This window comes from Esox lucius, chromosome 11 (genome assembly GCF_011004845.1).
Source record: "Esox lucius isolate fEsoLuc1 chromosome 11, fEsoLuc1.pri, whole genome shotgun sequence".
Classification (NCBI taxonomy): Eukaryota; Metazoa; Chordata; class Actinopteri; order Esociformes; family Esocidae; genus Esox; species Esox lucius.
The window spans coordinates 48758816-48776025 of NC_047579.1; the positions used below are offsets into that span (position 1 = coordinate 48758816).

Sequence of the window (17210 nt, forward strand, 5' to 3'; positions counted from 1 at the left end):
AAGTATACAAAACGTCGTTTATTCTGTTTGGAATATGTTCTAATTTGGGAATCATAAAACGATATTGAAATGCGAAAATTGGCAGAATTACAGTTCCATTTAGCTCAATCTCCCACAGCCATCCATTGGGCTTCCTCACGTTTCCATATTTGCTAGTGAGTTGGAGGTCTTCAGATGTATGCATCCGGTGAAACATCTGTGTCTTTACTCCGTCTGCGCTCCTGCCTTTGGTCAACAACACAAGCTGCACAGAGAAGCAAAATGGCCGATAGCAAACGAACCGATCTCACGGCGCTCTACAGCCAACAAGAGGTTATGCATGTTTAGTTTACAGCTAAAAACTACATTCGTACGAAAGGATATACGTTTACCGGATTTCACTATTAACAATTGGCAATGTTATTTCTTATTCTGTTAACGTTAAAGCTCGAACAACAGGACTACTAAGCTAATCAGCAAGCGTTAACGTTATTGTAGCTAGCTGGTCTGCAAGAATTTTGCACAGAAGCACTTTATGTTTTTGATTCCTGAGGTGAGTAGCTAGCTAAAACATTATTTCACATGATGCAACGTTAGATACGCATACTGTGGTGGATTTATGGTGTGTAAAATGTGTGGGTTCTCGGGGTTTTCTTGCCTTTATGATTATGTTATGAGCGACACAGCGAGAAACTACAGTACATAAAACGTCACTGAAGTTTTATCGTCGCTTTGGCCTTGTCATGTCAGAAGTCTTCAGTCCATAAACGACAGTTGATTGTACATATAGTAGCTAGCTATAAAAGCAATGTTGTCTTATAGCGCAAGTGTGCATAATGACAAAAACCACAATCGTTTGTAATAACTAGACGACAATTTTCCGTGGACAATTAGTTATTCGTTTTCTCTTTATCTGTTTAGTTACGTGTTGTTCATCAGCGCTGTGACTTTACCTTTTCCGAGCGGCAACTGACGACGTCAAAGTCGCTGGTGCGAGGAAGAGCTGGGCATTAGCTAACCAACTAGCGAAATAAATTGAGGGCGCTAGTTGGTGGCAATACTATTTCGACGATATAACTTTTTGCTAGTAGGATATGTTAACACGTTTGGTTCACTGTGTGACTTTTCTCACGGGGTGTGTTTTCTTTGAGTTTCAATTCCACCGCCACCACCGGGTGTCCAGCTTGGGGCTTATCAGTACTTGAGTTCCAGGCTCGAATAGGCCTTGACAAACGTCAGAGTAAGATCCCTAGTTAAGTTTACTTCTAGCTTGCTGATTTGGAATTTGTTCTAGCTAGCTAGTTTGGTAATTTGCATAGCTAATGTAGCTAGCTAATACTGGAATTTGTTTTCATATGCCGCGTAACTATATCCGTATACTGTACGGTCTGACTATAGCTAACAGGATTTGAGTTTGACCAATAGAGTTGTAATTGTACTACTGTAGCTAAGGTTACAGTATGTGATTATAGTAGGTATTCAGTTTTGAGGGTCTTAACTTCACTGGTAATGCTATACGTGTATTTAGGTGACACTTAATAGTATGCACGCTTTTGTCCGAATTTGCCAACCTGACAAGTTCTATTGACCGAGCGTGTTTTTTTGTTTCCCATATATGCGAACGCCTAATGCCTCACATTTTCAGCTTACTGGCGTTTTCAGGAGCGTAGGTTTTTGTAACTGTAATGCTCTGTCCAGCACATACATCTCGTAACCTCTAGTAGTTTGTTAGGTCGTGTTGCTAACGGTTTCTGTATCTGTTAATCTACATTGTCCTAACTACACGTCTTAACTGTTGGTGTGCATGTGTTGGTTGGAGTTGTATAGGGTATCCACTTACAAAACGCCTATTATTACAAATGGATAAGAATGTGCACTGTGTTAAAGCCAATGATCCTAACCTACTGTTGCTGTCATAATTATTTTTAAAGTTTATATTGTGATATATATGCCCAATTTACCATGGTAATGAACGGTTCATAGGCACAACGCCTGGATAAAGCACAGAGTCGTGGTATATTGGCAATATACAGTAAGTCCTCAAGATGCCTTGTTGCTATAATAAGCCGGTTACTGATGGAATTAGAAGACTAAACATTTGGTCCGCACTGTGAACCAGAATTAATACAAACCAACCATTTGGTAATTAAGCAGCGCTGGTAAAGAGTAAAAACAGTACATTGAGAGAGAGAACCATGTCATCCCAGTTCAACGGGAATGCCCAGTGCATCAGCCAGCACCTAGAACATGTTCATACATTTAAACCCAGCATTTTTACCAATGAAGCCGAGATGGAAACAAAAACACAACGTTGTCTCTTCGGTATCCAATCATTGCTTTGCTTCTGATTCTCTCAGGATAAACACGGTTCAAACAAACTAGTTTTTTTGTTGTAATAGTTGTGTTGTAATTATAAGCAAGACACAACAGTCAGTCTAGCAATTTTAATGTAAATTCTTCACTATTTAGTACCAATCCTCAAACAAGCATGACAGACAGGCATTCAATAGCTGACTAATGTGCAAACATTAGCTGTTGGGTGGCAGTTCTTAATAAAAAAAAAAAAGCAAATCAGGCTATTTGGCAGTAAAACAAAACAGATCACACAAAATGCTGATCGTTTCATGGCCAATGCATCATGTAGCGTTTTCTGGGAATGTTTGTTTACGCCGATGCCAAGTTTTTATTTAAGCTCTTCTGTGAGGCAGGGACATGGGCTATATCATTGAGTTAGCGTAAATTGGCTGAGGGTTCAAACAAAGGTGACGCAAAGAGAGAAACTGTTTTTGGTTTTTTGTAAATGGACACGTGCACTATAAAATAATGGGGTTTGTGCAGAAACGGCGTCCATAGTCATAGCTGTGTGCATCCAAGCTGAAGATGTCAATTAATTAGCCTATGAACCTTTTGTTGCGCTTAGCTTGCAGATATATGCTCCTCCAGAGATAAAGATTCTAATGGTGGGTGATGACAGCAAATTACATTACCCTGAAGTGGAAGATGAGAATAGCCGTGCATACTGCAGACACACCCTCTCTGTTGGTTACACCTACTATGAGTAGGCAGTGTCATACCTTTTTAGTATGGAGTTATACAATCAGCGCTATGTCTACCTCTTCATTTCACACTTCCATTGAGCTGTGTGATTTTTCTTTTTTTTTTTTATGATTAATCTTCACTTTATATGTAATAAATCGCTGTGCATATTTTACGAAAGAACTGTAACATGGTTTTAATGTCTCACGAGGGCTAAAGGAAATCATATTTTTGGTCCCTTAAATAGTAGCGCAGGGTTATGGGATATATAGTTCCTCTTGTTCTAACATATTGTTGAACCTAGCTAATGGGATGGTTTAGAGCAGTGGTTCCCATCCTTTTTCAGTTACTGTACCACCAACATAATTTTGCTCTGCTCTGAGTACCCTTGAAGTACCCCCTCATGGTAATTTTACTAGTAAGCCTATGGTCTTTTGAGTGTTCTCAAGTACCCCTGTTGATAGTCCTAGGACCCCTGTTGATAGTCCTAGTACCTAAGGTGTCCTAGTACCCCTGGTTGGGAACCACTGTGTCTAGGGCCCACATCTGGATGACATCACAAAGTTGACTAGAAGTTCACCTCATTCCAAACTGCTCTTTCACAAAAAGGACGTTGTTTCAATTTTGACAATTAAGCAATGTTACATAAATGTGTTCATACACAGTCCCTTCAAAACCCTTTCACTTTCTCTTAACTCTGTTGTTATAGACCTAATTTATAACATATCGAATACTTTTTGCTGTTGATCTACACACAATTCCCCCATAATGACCAAGAAACATGCTTTTAGAAATGTGTACCGATTTATTGTAAATATACTGGAATATCTCATGTACTTGAGTATTCTGACCCTCCCAACTGAGCTCAGATGCACCCTGTGTTTTGAAAATTACACCTTGTCATTATGGGATATTGTGTGTAGATCAATGGTGGAAGATGTATCTAATTAATGATTAATTCACTCTAACACAACACAACAGGATATGGAGAAAGGGAAGGTTTTTGAATACTTTCCCGAAGCCCCTGTGTGTACATAGGCTATATCATCAAGAAGACGGCTCATTAATTTCAAATGTATTTCGTTATGAAATCTGTACTTTGTGTTATAATGATAGACTGCACTTAATGATTCAAAATATTACAATTCAAATTTGGCTGTAAAGTTGTATAGTTTATTTACAACATTAAATGTTATCTACTAAGTCCAGTTGTCTTAGTTCAAGGTGGCTACCAACTGCTCCTAGCAAGTTTACTGTTTAACTCTTCAGTTGTCAATTGACTAATTGTATCCAATTTATTGCTGATATGTTATTAGGCTTGTTACGACAAATCTATTTAACTGTGGATCACTTTTACCCACTATCAGTGTCTCATTAATTGAATTTATTCCAGATAGGAGAATCAGGAAAGGGAACAGCAGTTCATGGAAGACAAGAAAAAGAAGAAAGAGGATAAAAAGAAAAGGGAATCTTTCCAGAAGGTACATAATATAATATCCTCCGTTGGTCTGGAAATCAGCCCTGCATAGTGCAGAATACTCTGGTATGTTTGGTCCAACAGAATTGTCTGGTGTTTGAAACAGTTCCACGTCCCATTGAATGTCAAAACCACACAGTTTTTTGTTCTAGCAGTAGTCGTCCTCACGGCAAAAATTATGCAGTCGTCCTGACCTCCGTAGTTGCTTTATGGTTTTTATCTCTTGACCTTCATTGGGATATGTATTTCACGTCACTGACAGCCTTTTATAATTTCAGGTGACAGAACAGAAAGTCAAAGGTATGTTTTATTTAATTTAATTTTTAACTTTTTGTATATCCCATCATTATGATTTGGGCACGTTTCAGCGTTGACCTCCACGTCACTGACGGTTGATGTGTTTAAATCTTCCTTCAAGTGCCAGAATCAGCCAAGCCCTCCTCGCAGCCACTAGCCACTCCTGGCTCGGTGTCTTCCAGCCCTGGCCCAGCTCCTCCATTGTCCCCCTGCCCTACAGCTGGGGTTGCGGTTCCTCCGGGTGGAAACAATGCAAAGCGGGCAGCTGTGGCCAACGGACAGCCCCCCGCCGGAACTCCGCCCACTCAGCGTTACATGCCCAGGGAGGTGCCCCCACGATTCCGCTGCCAGCAGGACCACAAAGTGCTTCTGAGGAGGGGCCAGCCACCACTGTCCTGCATGCTGCTGGGGGGAAGCAGCGGTAGGGGAGACCCCCCCCCCTTCTCGCAGGGAGATGCCCCCAATGCAACGTCTGGAGCCGCAGGTGAGTCCATGGTGAAATTCAGGGATTTCATTAGGAGTGGGTCTGAGCTGGTGGCAGTGGCAGGATGCGTGCCAATGGATGTGATTGGCCCGTTGGCAGGGTTGAATCCCTATAGGGCTGTGCAATTATTAGTTATTTTCAAACTTATGGGTAAAAGTCTTCTATCATATTGTCTTATACTCCCGGCTTGGTGTCTTCGCCCATATTTTAGAAAGGGAGAAAAAAAACTCTAAATTGACTAAGCCTTGTAAACTTTCTATATTTCAATAATGAAATAAAATTTGCGTGTTAAATTAGACTTATTCTAAATACAGTGCTGAAGAGGTAAATTGAGTTTGCTTATACTTTGTGGCTTTAAGGTCAGTTACAATGATCTGTAAAATCCAAGGCAACTAGGAAAGTTTCATAGGTGTAATAACAATATTCCTGATATTCTCAAATATTCCTGCTTTGAAATCTATGTACCTGAAACTGATATTAATAACTTTTTAAGAGCACATACAGCCTTCCCCTGTTTCTTTCCCTCTGTAACCTCATAGTGTGGAGGTCGTTAATTCTCAAGCATTCAATAAAGTATGTTTTCTTTCCTTTTTCTTTTTTTAACAGATCCCACTCTGGGTTCACCTTCTCCTTCACCCCCTCACTCCTCACCATCATTTTCAGTCACTGCTTCTACTCCAACTTATGCAAATTCCACACGGGGGGTGGGCTCTGGCAGCCAGCCCCCCTCTCAGGGCTGGGAGAAGGTGATAGTAGATGGGAGTGACCTCGAGGAGTGGCCCAGCATTGTGAGCCGGGCCAGAGTGGTTACTGAGGGAGGAGAGCTGGACGGTTCCAACAACAGCAGTGCCTCGTGGGTTGACAAATGCACCCAGCAGCAGCCGAGGGACGGAGGAACTGGAGCGGAGGTTGGGAGTTTAGGCAGTTCCTCCTCGCCCCGCTCCTCCCCGTCATCTGAATGTGTCCAGCCAGATGGTGCGTGGGGCCCTTCCAGTCACCTTGGAATGGGGGGGGCGGCAGCAGTGACCGCCGAGGGGCCAGTGCTCTACAATTCCAAAGTCCCCCCCCTTCCTGGGGCCCAGGAGAGCTCTCTTGGTGTCCACAGTGGGATTCCTGGTGCCAACCTCAACCCTAAAGCCAATTCATCGGCCTGGCCTGCCCTCGTTCAAGATGGGATGACGGGGGTTAGTGCAGCTACCACCGAAGGTTCACCCTCATCCATCATGACCTCCTCCTCTGACAGTACCGCCCACACACAAACACTTTCATCTGTGAGTCAAGCTAGCCATCAGCACCAACTGCATGAAATGCCTGCCAGAGACGATCATCTCCACGGGGCCTGGAGGGGCGTGGGGCCGGAGCTCGGAGCTGGACCAAATCAAGGAGGCGCAGACCTTGTGGACAATGGGGTTGTTGGAGGAAGCGGGAATTTCTCTTCCTCTTCGTCCTCCTCCACAACCTCTTCCTCTTCACTGCGAGCCTTGCCTCCACTCTCTTCTAACCTCAACACAGGTGCCTCTAAGACAGACCAGTGGGACAGAGCTGGGGGAGATCCGGCACAGAAGGCCAGTGTCTGGGGCTTTGACAGCCGAGGCGAGAAAGCAGAGTCGGCTGGCGATAAGGCGTGGGTCACGGGAAATGAGGGTAGCTCAAATACCCCAGCGGTATCTCAGGGAGCATGGGACGGGGGCGCAGAAGATGGTTGGGGCGGCGCACGGCAGGTGACTGGTATCAGGGGTTCCGGCAGTCCAACAGTGGGGAGTAGCGGCGGAGGAGGGGGCAGCGGAGGCGGGGCCATATCCCGGGACTCGGCATCGCCAACACCTGCGGGAATGACAAGGGCTCGGGACAGTCAGACAGGGGTTGATGCCGGCGATGGTGCGGTTGGGCAGTGGGCGGGTCAAGGGGGCGGCGGAGGCCCCGGAGCTGGGAGTCACAATCTGCACCAGGAGCATAACCGCCACCGCCCTGGTGGCCAACCCCCAGACCCCGAAGTGGCCTTGCAGAACATGCTCAGCCGGTCGGACCTGGACCCCAGGGTGCTGTCCAACACCGGGTGGGGGCAGACCCAAGTACGACAAAATGTGGCCTGGGACCTGGATACCGAAGCGGCCGGCCGAACTGAGGGGATCCCTTCCTCTGCGTTTCCGTCGGCAGCCGTGAACACTACTGGTCGGGCTTCTCCTTACCGCGGCAGCGCAATGCCTGCCGATGCGTCTGCCGGCGACCACGTGCCCGCTATGAACGTGGTATCTTGCCCTGCCCCTTCTAGGAGCGGCTGGGATGACGAACCAGGCCACGCGCCGTCGTCGTCCCACGCAAGGAGTCCTGTTGCCACTGGAACGCCGGGGGGGGGGTCGTGAAGGCAACCATGGAAAGGCAGGCGGAGGCTGGGGCGACCTTGGCACTCCAGAGGTCAAAGGCTGGGTCAGTGATGAGCAGGAGTGGAGAGACCGCAGAGGGACCGGAGGAAGTAACTGGAGGGATTTCGGAGAACAGGGTGGGGGACGAGGGAGCGGCTGGTTGGGTGATCAGGAGGAGAAAGGGACTCCGGGGGGCTGGAAAGAGATGGGTAGGGAGGGGGGCGGATGGGGGCAAAGGAGCGGAGCGGTTGGCGAATGGGGGCAGCGAGAACCTAAGCAAGTCAGTGGAGGCTGGGGGGAAGGGAGGGGCAGAGGTGGAGGCGGCACGGAAGAGGGGTCTTGGGGTAACGTGGACGAGGGAGGCCCACAGAGGAGTTGGGGAAGTGGAGGAGGTGACGTGGCCGGCAAGCCGCACCAAAACTGGGGCATGAAGCCACATTCAGCACAGATACCAAACAGTCACGCGGCAACACTGAAACCCCCAAATCAACAGCAGCACCAATTACAGAACCCACCAGGGGGCTTAGGGAGGTCGGGAGGTCCTCCCTCCCTGAATCCGAACCAAAGCGCAGGCTGGACCGCTGGACCCATTCCTCAGATCCCCATTGGACCTGCCGAGGTCCCCGAGCCTAGCGGCTGGGAGGAGCCCTCCCCTCAGTCCATCAGCCGCAAGATGGAGATTGATGATGGCACTTCGGCTTGGGGCGATCCCACCCGCTACAACAGCAAGAATGTGAACTTGTGGGATAAGAACAGTGCACCATCTGGTCAGCCGCATGCACATCAAGCTCCAGCGGGTCCACCGACGTCCCTGCAACAGCCACCTTCAAGAAGGCAGCCTGGGATCCCGGCCAACCGGGAGTCAAACCCCAGCAATGTGCCTGGAATGGGTAAGAGATGCTGAGAGATTATTATTTGTATTTTTGTTTTTTGAAGGCAAAAATAAATAAATTGTCAGCGTCAGGTTTATTGTTTAAATTGTGTATTCTTTGTGTCTCCCCTGTATTGTTACCAGGTCCAGGAATGTGGGGAGGGGCTGGCAACCTGGCTGGACAATCTGTGGATAATGGCACCGCTTCCTGGGGCCAGGCTTCTGACACGCCGGCTGGCTGGGGAGAACCCGATGATCCAGGCAAACCTGCTGGTTGGGGAAACCCCACTTCAAATTCTGGTGAGACACTTTCAAAAGTTTTCTCTCCGTCAGGCTGACTTTGGCTGTTGCTTGGGAGCGTTGGCACACATGGTGGTGATCTCTCTCTTACATGTCCTGTAGGCTCTAAGGCAGTGCAAGAGGGCTGGGGAAAAGGCGAGGGCCCAGTTGCTGCATCTCGGCATGCCAGCTGGGATGAGGAGGATGATGGCGGCGCCGTTTGGAACAACACCGGCTCCCAGGGCAGCCGCAACTCTTACAACTGTGGTGGTTGGGGGCAAGGCGCTGGGGGGAAGCGTGGCAACACCAAGGTATTGGAGTTAGGCTTTAAAACTAGTGCACAGCCCCCCCCCCCCCCATTACCAGTGTTCTGTTACACAGTAGAGTACGACTGTGAGCTGTGCATGTAATATATTGATCTTGCTGGGTTAGAGTTGCCATCAATTGAAGAGTCAAACTCCAACAAAAAGGGACATGTGTTAAATATGCAGGCCTGCAGTAATGCTCATGAGCAATATGGAAATGGTAAACCAACAGTGAGCCGGAGGTTTATTTTACATGTTGTACAACTGTAAGTTCTCTCTGGAAACAAGGCCCCTTAATTAGTAATACCCATATGTTTACTTTACAAATGGCATAAACTGCTATATAAAAAAACGAATATGATTACACAGTGTAGAATTTGGGCTATACATGTTTCAGAATTTTACTCCAATAACAGATGGCTTGGTAAAAGTGCACACAAGTGAACAAATATTTCCCTGCATAACAATATAACATGTAGTTCCTCTAAGCGCACAGTTGGAATTAAACCTCGGTCTCTGGTTCATTTGAAACAGTGTGGGACTTTGTTACCACCATTTGGAATGTGAATTGTGTTATTGTTACACCACGTCGCTGCTCCAAGTACACTCAACATGTTGGTTACCTTATAGGTTACATAGGCTTACGTGTTACACGTACAACGTACACGTTTGGCTGTGGCACAGTCCGGCGCCAGCTTACTTTCACTGCTGATGCTTGTTTATTCTTTATAGGCCGGTGGTGGAGACAACTGGATGAACCCTCTGACTAGACAGTTCCAAAACATTGGACTCATGGTAAGTTGTGTTCTTGAAAAGGGGAGGGGGACTTGTTTCTCAGAAACGCAGGTGTTGATAATGATTGATCTGATTTGTTAATAGGGCGAGGACTCGAGTGTTGATAAAAAGTTGGAGGGAGATAAGAGAGGAATAAATGATTACAACGGTGAGATGCGACGAGGAGGAGGAGGAGGAAGAGGAGGAGGAGGTGGCTACCGCATGTCCAGTTCCAAAGACATGGGGCCTTTTAGTGATAAGGTATGTGTATGTACCAAACGGCTTAGCTGTGTAGATCACGCTATAGCCAGGTTCATTTATAACCTCCTCCAGAGGAGGTTAAGTCATGGCTAACTACATATACCCCAGATTAAATGATCGAGGTGTGAGTTGAGCCTCACGGTATTAAGAAAGATGGATTGATTGTTTTAATTTTTTTTAAAGTAAATGTACCAGTCAAAAGTTTGGACGCACCTACTCATTCAAGGGTATTCGTTTATTATTACTATTTCCCACAGTTAATTTAATCTAGGCGTGTTGAATCTAGTTCGCCAAACCAGCTAACATGAGACAACGGCTTGCGCCATTGTGTGCTCTCCTTTGCCCTCCCACTCTTCTTCATGTCCGTCTTGTCCGTCAGATGAGCGGTCACGGTGTGTTTGGTGGCGGCGGTGGGATGTCTCAGCCGCGGGGGATGCACCAGCCAGGGATGCACCAGCCAGGAATGCACCCTGTGAACCAAGCCCAAGGTTTTCGCTCGCAAGTGCCTCATCAGTTCTTGTCTGCCCAGGTGTGTTCCATGTGTTCTGTGTTCGTTTATTTACACGCCTCACGGCAGTATTCAGGCCACGTTAATTCCTCACACATTTGGTTGTTCCGGATTTAATGTGTAATTGACAAAATATGTCCCATTGATCTACGCACAGTAACCCCATTATGACAAAGCAAATGCGGGTTTTTAGAAATTTGTGCCGGTTTATTGAAAATGGAACAACTCTCATCTCATTTAGTCAGTGGGATTTCAGACTATTTCGCTCAGATATTTCTTTTGATATTTTACTCGGAGATAATTTGTCAGTCTGCCCCGCTTCACTTTTCTGTGTCCGCATTATTAAAATGCATTTTGATACCCCCGTTGTTTATTCTATGTTGCAATTTGACATCGCAGGTGCCGGGCCCCATGCTAAAGCAGATGCCCTCTCCTGGCAGCGGTGTGGGAGGCGTTGGAGGAGTGGGAGGCGTTGGAGGAGTGGGAGGCGTTGGAGGAGTGGGAGGAGTGTTCCCACCTCAGCTCTCCCCACAGCAACTTGCAGTGCTTAGTAACATTTACCCCCATGTGCAGCAGTTCCACCTGGTAAACATTGTCTCTAGCTTGACATTGCGGTTCACACGAGCAGCTTTGGTCCCGCCCCCAAATCTCCCCAAAATGGTCTTGATTTCATATCGAGTAAATGCCATTTGTAATAGCAGTACTGCACTGACTCTCAATGGACTAGAATAGTAAAACTACCTCCATCGTGTCTCTGTTAACCTGTGTGTATTTCTATAACCAACCGCCCTGGTATCTTCCTCCACCCTCAGGCCTGTCAGCTCCTTCTTCAGCAGCAGCAGCAGCAACAACAGCAGCAGCAGCAGCTCCTGCAGAACCAGAGGAAGTTACCCCAGCCTATACGCCAGCAGCCAGATCCACAGCAGGTACTGAAAGTCTTATGGATGCGTAGTGTCTTATCACTGCACACCAAGAAGCTTAAACTAATTTAATGTTTGACTAGTTGTTGTTGTTGTTGTTTAATGTTCAGTTGATCTCACAAGTGCCCCCCCCCAATATTGTCTAAAAAATATTTAGTAATATTTTAAATAAAACAATTGAAATAAGCACCTTTTAGTAAAGTATTTAAACCTGACTAAATTATTGGACACTTAGAAACTATAAATAATCTCTAGGTTGACCCCAAAGAAGTACAGTTAAATCCCACTTTGATTATGCAAATACATAGTTAAATCCAAGGTGGGTGAATGCTAATAATAATAATAAGTTTTATTTGTATTGCACTTTACACGTGAAGGACACATCTCAAAGTGCTACAGGTGCACAGATAAAGTGCTACTACTTTATTATGTCGCCTATCAGATTATCTTTAGCCTGATGCACTGTTTTGTTTGTGTACATGTTTTCTGTTCCATGTCTGCCCAGCTGGCAAGAATCGTGGCTATTCTGCAACAACAAAGGCAGCAGCAATCTGGAGGTGGAGGCAGCTCCAAACTGTCCCCGTCTCATCTCGGGGGGCCACCAAAACAGGCGATGGCAGAGTCAATGCCCCACCCAGGTATGGGAGGACCCTTGTCAGAGCTTCATGCCAAAACACAGGGGATGTATTCTGGTAAGTTGTTTTGGTTTGGGCTTGTCATTATCTCTTGACAAATCTCAGTTCAATCTGCTGGTTGAGAGCAGTCGACTCGGTGTCAAAGGAAAGCCATTACTAAATCCAGTGCGTTTTTTTTGTAAACAGCGGCTCATATTTCACTGTTGCTGTGATGAAAGTCTTTGATGTTAATAACCTAGCCCGTATGGTGGGGATTACACAGCCACACGTTCTATCAACACACTTGACTGCATTGACCGAACCATCTGGCTGGTGGTGTTTTTTTCCCCCCTGGAAACTCAGGGCTTGCCCCCGGAGGTAACCTGTCTGGGCTGGAGTTGGGCTCCATGCTGGGCGGATTGAAGGATGGAGGACAGCAGTCCCGCTTCAAATGGATGATGGAGGGTCACTCTCCAGACACCTCACCCCCAGATACAGCCCATCACAAGAATGGTGGTGATTGAAATGCAATGGCTTGCTTTAAAGATACTACATTTCTAATTATAAACGTGGCAGTGTTATGACTTTTTGTCATGTCCGACTAGCCCAAATCATAAGTGATACTTTTTTGATGTTGCTTTTGTAGGTCCTTCATCCATGCCAGTGAAAGTTGGAGGGGGCTCCCCATATTCCCAGTATGAGTTACTTGGGGTTGATGGTTTAGGAATGCCCCCTCAAGGCCCCGCGGACAACTGGCACCGGACCCCTGGAAGCAAGATGGGCACCAAGACTGGGACATCCAGCTGGCCACCTGGTAACTTGCTTTCTGTATTTGAAAAGCTAACGTGAAATGTTGCAGTTACACTTTGGATATTGTCAAACTTATTAGCTTTACAATTATTCCGTTGTAACAGAGTTCCAGCCCGGAGTGCCCTGGAAAGGAATCCAGAGTGCTGACCCTGAGTCTGACCCCTACATGACCCCGGGCAGTGTCCTGGGTTCCCCCGGTCCCCCCAGCCTCAGCGACTCTGATCACCAGTTACTACAAGACAATGCCGGTACATTGTGTTACTGCTTCTGGAAGTGCTGAGTGGCACTGGCATAACCTGTGTTGTAGTGTTGCATGGTTTTGTTCATGTGTATTCTCATTGTTACAGGGCCAAACCCCTCCCTGAACACCTCGCTGCCTTCACCAGGTGCCTGGCCCTACAGTGCCTCAGACAGTTCCCTCGGCAATGCACACAGCACAGGTTGTTGCACTCTCCGTCTCTAGTAGTAGATCTATGATCTGTTTCTAGGGTAACGAAAGCTCCATGAATTTGGCCATACATTCCCTCTGTGCTTTCTTTGGTGTGTTGAAAGCTGTGCTTTCATTTTGTTTCTGCAGCAAAGTACTCGGAGTACAAAGCCAGCTGGCCCCCAGAGCCCATTGGACACAACAAGCCGTGGAAGACCAATCGCGTCAGCTCCCAGGTGCCACGCCCCCCTCCTGGACTGACCAGTCAGAAACAGGCCACACCATCCCCATGGGGGAGTGGAGGGCAGCGGTTGGCGAGGGGCTGGGGAGGGGGTGGGTCCAGTCAGGATTCAAGATTCGGCCCAGGTAATATTGTTTCTCTTAAACAGCCCTGTTGCTAATGAATGTTTCCTACCTGTTTTGACCCAATTTTCTTTCTCTGCTGAAGGCTCAGCGTGGAGTGATGCTGTGGCCTCCAGAGGCAGCTGTTGGCTGTTTCTCAGCAATCTCACCCCTCAGGTACAAACCCATAACCACAGACAGACCCAGAACAGTTTCACCCATTGGGTACACAGACACACAACCACAGACAGACCCTGAACAGTCTCACCCCTCGGGTACACAGACACACAACCAAAGACAGACCCTGGACAGTCTCACCCCTCGGGTACACAGACACACAACCACAGACATACCCTGGACAGTCTCACCCCTCGAGTACACAGACACACAATCACAGACAGACCCTGGACAGTCTCACCCCTCGGGTACACAGACACACAACCACAGACAGACCCTGAACAGTCTCACCCCTCGGGTACACAGACACACAATCACAGACAGACCCTGAACAGTCTCACCCCTCGGGTACACAGACACACAATCACAGACAGACCGACCCTAAACATTTGAGTATGGGCAGAATGGTTGGGGTAGGAAGAGCGGGCCAGTGTACTATGTTATGGATGATTTAAAACAAAATAGCCATTGAGACAGATCAGTATGAAATAATTTCTCATCAGCATACTCCTTTCCTGTGTCTCGTGTAAATGAGCCAGTATCAAGCATTACTCAGGCATACGTGAGTTTGAGCTGGGTGATCCGTTTACTCAGTTGAGGATTGCATTAACGGTTTGGGCGTACAGAAGGGCAGTTCTGTGATTAAGCCGATGGAAAATGTGTAATTACACTGTGTTCTCTTCACATGCACATCCAAACACTGCCATGTGTCTGTTATGTGTCTGTTATGTGTCTGTTATGTGTCTGTTATGTGTCTGTTATGTGTCTGTGTTATCTCCGTAACATTTCTGTTCAACCTACAGATAGATGGCTCTACGCTACGGACTATTTGTATGCAGCACGGTCCTCTGCTGACATTCCACCTCGGTCTGACCCAGGGCAGTGCTCTGATTCGCTACAGTACCCGACAGGAAGCAGCCAAGGCCCAGGGTGCATTGCACATGTAGGCATCTACATCTTTAAGACATAGACACACACACATACACTCTGCTGCCTAGTGTTGTGCTTATTTCCTGTAACTAAAAGATTTAGAGGTTTGCAAACTTTGTATCTCCATGGACTACGTTTTAAAAAAATTTTATCGAATACCATATTTTATCTTTGCGTTGATATAAACTTGTGTTCCTGTTACTTTATACACATGTGGCTTTAGAACAGGTATTCCCAGCTTTTAATGCTGAACTATAATTACAATTCATTACAATATAATTACAATTCAGTTCAATATAATTACAATTCAGTTCAACTTCAATCTCTCTTTTTCCACAACAGGTGTGTTTTGGGCAACACTACAATCCTGGCAGAGTTTGTGAGCGAGGAGGAAGTGGCTCGCTATTTTGCACAGTCCCAGGCTGGTGTGGTTGAGGGGGCCAGCCCAGGGGCAGGGGCGGCCCAGGGCTCGTCCGGAACAGGCACAGCGGTGGGTGGCAGCGGAGGGAGCTCCCCGAGATGTGAACGAGCCGCAGTAGGAGGAGGAACAACTACAGGAGGAAACGGTGCGGGAGGAGGGGTTCTGGGTGGTGTGGGCCCCTCCGGCTGGCAGAACCTGGACGGTACGGGCGGCCCTCTGGAGGCCTCGGCAGCCCAAGGACCTGGGCTTGGTATTTTCGCTCACTGGAGCACCAACGGGGCTGGGGATGGAGTACGAGGTGGAATAGGGGGAGGTGTGGAGGCAGGGAGGTCTGGTCTCTGGGGGGGAGTGACTCCAGCTTACCCCAGCAGCAGCAGCCTGTGGGGTGTACCCCAAATGGACGACAGGCACCAAATGAGCAGCCCAGCTGGCCTGTTGCCTGGGGACCTGCTGGGAGGAGGAGGGGCCGACTCTATCTGACACGCCCTCACACAAGTATATATTTAGACACACTGACACAACATACACTGGGAAATGGACACTTGTAGTACTAACATACATACATATAACCACATGTAAACACACGCAGAAATGTGAGACATGCTTACACACATTCTCATGGCCAGACTTAAGCTATTATATAAACATATGCAGGGACTGTTAGATGTGTTTTAAGGCCTTTTTCCACAGATGAAGATTTCAACTGCTAGACTTGAACATGAAAAATGAAAGTCTGTCGGTCTGATAGACTGGCTGGATGGCATTGTGCTTTTGTGGGTTACTTGATGACAGACGTACACATGCACACACCAAATACAGACAAGCCTTTAGACAGGTGGGCACTGTAACAGCATTACTCGCGTCATATAGGAAAACTTTGTGATGCGGGACAACCTGCAGTTTCCATTCGTCCTTTAAGGAGACTGAATCAAAACACATGCAAACACTGCTCTGATTGACAACAGAACTGTATCTTACTGTGTTTGTTCATTTATTCTGTATTGTTGTTTTATTTTGAACAGTGGAATACTGAAATGTCATTGTTTATTTCAAATGCTGACCTCCTACTGTTGTTTTTTCTCTCTCAATCACGTTTGTTACTGTTACTATGATAATTGTTGAAACTCTGGCAGTATGAGTATGTTGCATTTCTCCTTTAGTGGGATGCTGTATGGAAGACAGTATGTGAAGGTGTGTATGAGTGAGAATGAGACCAAGTGAATAAACCCGTGTGTTTGTTTGTGTTTGTGTGTGTGTGCGCGCGTGCGCGCCGCGTGTGAATGTGAGGATAATGTATATGCGCATGTTACTGCCTGTCATGATTGCGCGAGGCTGCTTACAGAAGGTCTAAAAAGATGTTTTGAGTGCATTCGGTGAACTGCTGACTGTATGTTCAAGAACATTGGCACTAAAGCTTTGTTTTTTTTTTCTTCTCATTTTAAGTTGTTTTTTAGCAGACTGTCTTTTTTATCGTCCGACCTGCAATAATAAAATAACATTTTAATGACACAAAGAGCTGAAGGCATACGCGTTAAGAAAAGGACATGCCAAAATCTTATCAAACTGTGTGGAGTTGGTGGGGGGGGGGGTTGTTTACAAGACGCGGAAAAGTTACCGTACATTTTTATGTTTTGTTGTGTATCGTTTTAAATTAAGACAGGCTTTAACACTCCTGTTCAGTGTTTCGTTTTGAGATTTTACAAAGGAGAATTTATTTAAACAAAGAGAACAAGATTAATAATAAAGATGAAAGTATTGGCTTCTACTTGTGTTGTGTTGATTGATGAGATGTGTCGTACAGTCTGGCCTGTTACCTTCAGGTAACCCTTTACACACATGGGTTTCTGTGTCCACGCAATGTCACAAGACGTTTAGATAATCCTATGTCTATCTTATCAGCAACTTTAACCAATCCTATTTACTGCACAAGCCTTC

General features: G+C 46.6%; 1 protein-coding gene across 1 annotated transcript; it reads left to right on the forward strand.

Annotated features, from left to right (window-relative positions):
• Positions 1-173: 173 nt before the first annotated feature.
• LOC105025798 (trinucleotide repeat-containing gene 6B protein) lies at positions 174-17040 on the forward strand. The gene is given in 22 exon segments (XM_020051016.3): positions 174-532; positions 4409-4496; positions 4771-4792; positions 4911-5273; positions 5880-7564; positions 7566-8526; positions 8652-8807; positions 8910-9097; positions 9824-9886; positions 9971-10126; positions 10506-10655; positions 11034-11219; positions 11447-11560; positions 12060-12246; positions 12532-12684; positions 12815-12982; positions 13083-13226; positions 13326-13418; positions 13556-13771; positions 13854-13924; positions 14728-14867; positions 15197-17040. Coding segments are annotated over 21 exon segments (5832 nt in total). The 5' UTR covers positions 174-532; positions 4409-4439; the 3' UTR covers positions 15756-17040.
• Positions 17041-17210: the final 170 nt, after the last annotated feature.